Source organism: Echinops telfairi, unplaced genomic scaffold (genome assembly GCF_000313985.2).
Source record: "Echinops telfairi isolate 266 unplaced genomic scaffold, ASM31398v2 ScPeMD7_5868;HRSCAF=6743_0, whole genome shotgun sequence".
NCBI lineage: Eukaryota > Metazoa > Chordata > Mammalia > Afrosoricida > Tenrecidae > Echinops > Echinops telfairi.
In genome coordinates, this window is record NW_022109767.1 from 1,458,239 (window position 1) to 1,460,038 (window position 1,800).

General features: G+C 47.0%; 1 protein-coding gene across 1 annotated transcript in view; it reads right to left on the reverse strand.

Moving 5' to 3' along the window:
• The window catches only part of SCGN (secretagogin, EF-hand calcium binding protein), a 57,343-nt gene that overhangs the window by 14,317 nt on the left and 41,226 nt on the right, over window positions 1-1,800 (reverse strand). Inside the window, exons 8-9 of the mRNA XM_004712518.2 lie at window positions 591-636; window positions 278-337 (exon numbers count right to left, since the gene is read on the reverse strand). Coding sequence (XP_004712575.1) covers window positions 278-337; window positions 591-636 — 106 coding nt within the window. The remainder of the gene's footprint in view (window positions 1-277; window positions 338-590; window positions 637-1,800) is intronic.

Genomic DNA, 1,800 nt, shown 5'->3' on the forward strand with positions numbered 1-1,800 from the left:
GGTAGGGGGGGTTTCTTTGTTGTCGTTTATTTTCATTGTTTGGGTTTGGTGTTGGAGCATCATTTTAGATGGAGGCCAAGAAGGCACCGAGGGACTGAAACAAGCATCGTGGGCCCATTGTCTTCTCGGCCCTAGACACTCCACACTCCTCAGAATTGATGGAGAGACTCTGGTGGCTCTTCCTCATATCTGTCGCATGACCATGACCACACACGCAGGGATCGCACACACTTTCTGCCTAGCGGGGGGCCAGCACAGAACAAAGAAGCATACTTACAACATCATAGTGGGCAAAGATTTTCTCAAAATCCCTCTTTCTTTCCTCAGTGGAACAGGCCTGGGAATGGAGAAAGCACCACGTCAGCCCGCAAGATGAACACCGGGTGTACAATTCCCAGGTGCTGGAGCAACTTCTATTCTTGTGGAGTCGATAACCTTGAATCCCTTAAATCCACCCAGAGTCTTATCCATCTCAAGGTATATATTAAACTAAGCAAAAAAAAAAAAAGAGTGCTACCCATTCTTTCCCGCTCAAATCTTTAGAGACCTACAAATGGCAGAATCCCACTTAGAGCCATGCCAATACTTACATCCATCTTAAATTGGAGAAGGAAGTTTTCCTGAAGGGCCAGAATCCTAAATTGGAAAACACACACACATACATGCAAACAAACAAAAATGCACACGATTATCCGCGAGCTCTCACTAGGGAGCACATGCGTGGTTCCAGATTACCCTGCACAATGAAACACTGCTGCTGGCGCAGCAGGAATATGTGTGCGATGAAAGGAAACAAAGGAGTTCATTGCGGGCTCACAGAGATTTGCCGTCTAGAGAGTGACTTGTGAAAATCCACCTTGATGGAAAACTGGGGAATAAAGACCTCTGAAAATTCTCTCTCCCCTCAAAAGAGCTTAAAAAAAAACTTGTCAGAATCAGCTGTTTGAACTTTGAGCGTACAGCAATCTGAGGAGACTTTATTTAGGAAACGTGGCTGGACCTTGTTAAAAACAGCACGTTGGTGGCATCTTAACTTGCCCCCTCCCCTCACTGTGAAACGGAACTTGCTGCCATGGAGTCAACTCCAACTCACAGTGACCTTGTGAGGACAAAGGTCCCTGTGGGCTTTGGAGGCTGTGGAAGTAGGAGAACTTTATCTTTCTCACCGGAGTGGCTGGTGGTTTTGAACTGCTGCCCTTTCATCAGCCCATTGCAGAATCCACTCCGCCCCCAGGGATCCTCGCCATGGCCACTGTTGTTATGCTTGCTTTTAGATTCTGTCAGGATCATTCTGACCCCCAGCGACAGGAGGAAACACTGCCTGGTCCTGCACCAGCCTCACAAGGCGGTTTTGTAGAGCCCAACCTTGTAGCCTCTCTGTCAATCCATCTCCTTGGTAGTCTTGAAAAGCAGTCGCCCAGACATGACAAAATCATAATTTATAAAGGCTCAAGGGTTCACGGGGGAGGTGGGAGCAGCGAGGGAGGGGGGAAAATGAGGACCTGATGCCAGGGGTGTAAGTGGAGAGCAAATGTTTTGAGAATGATGAGGGCAATGAATGCACAAATGTGCTTTACACAATGGATGGATGGATGGATTGTGATAAGAGTTGTATGAGCCCCTAATAAAATGATTAGAAACAACAAAAAAGAAAAGGCAGTAGCCCACAATCAACAGGAGAAACCTAGCAGCTCAGGAGCCACTGGAAAAAACACTGTCACCTTCTTCAAAGCCTAATGCCCAGAAAAATGGCCCTTATTTAACCAACCTGATAGGCTTGGGAAGACAGACCAAGACTAC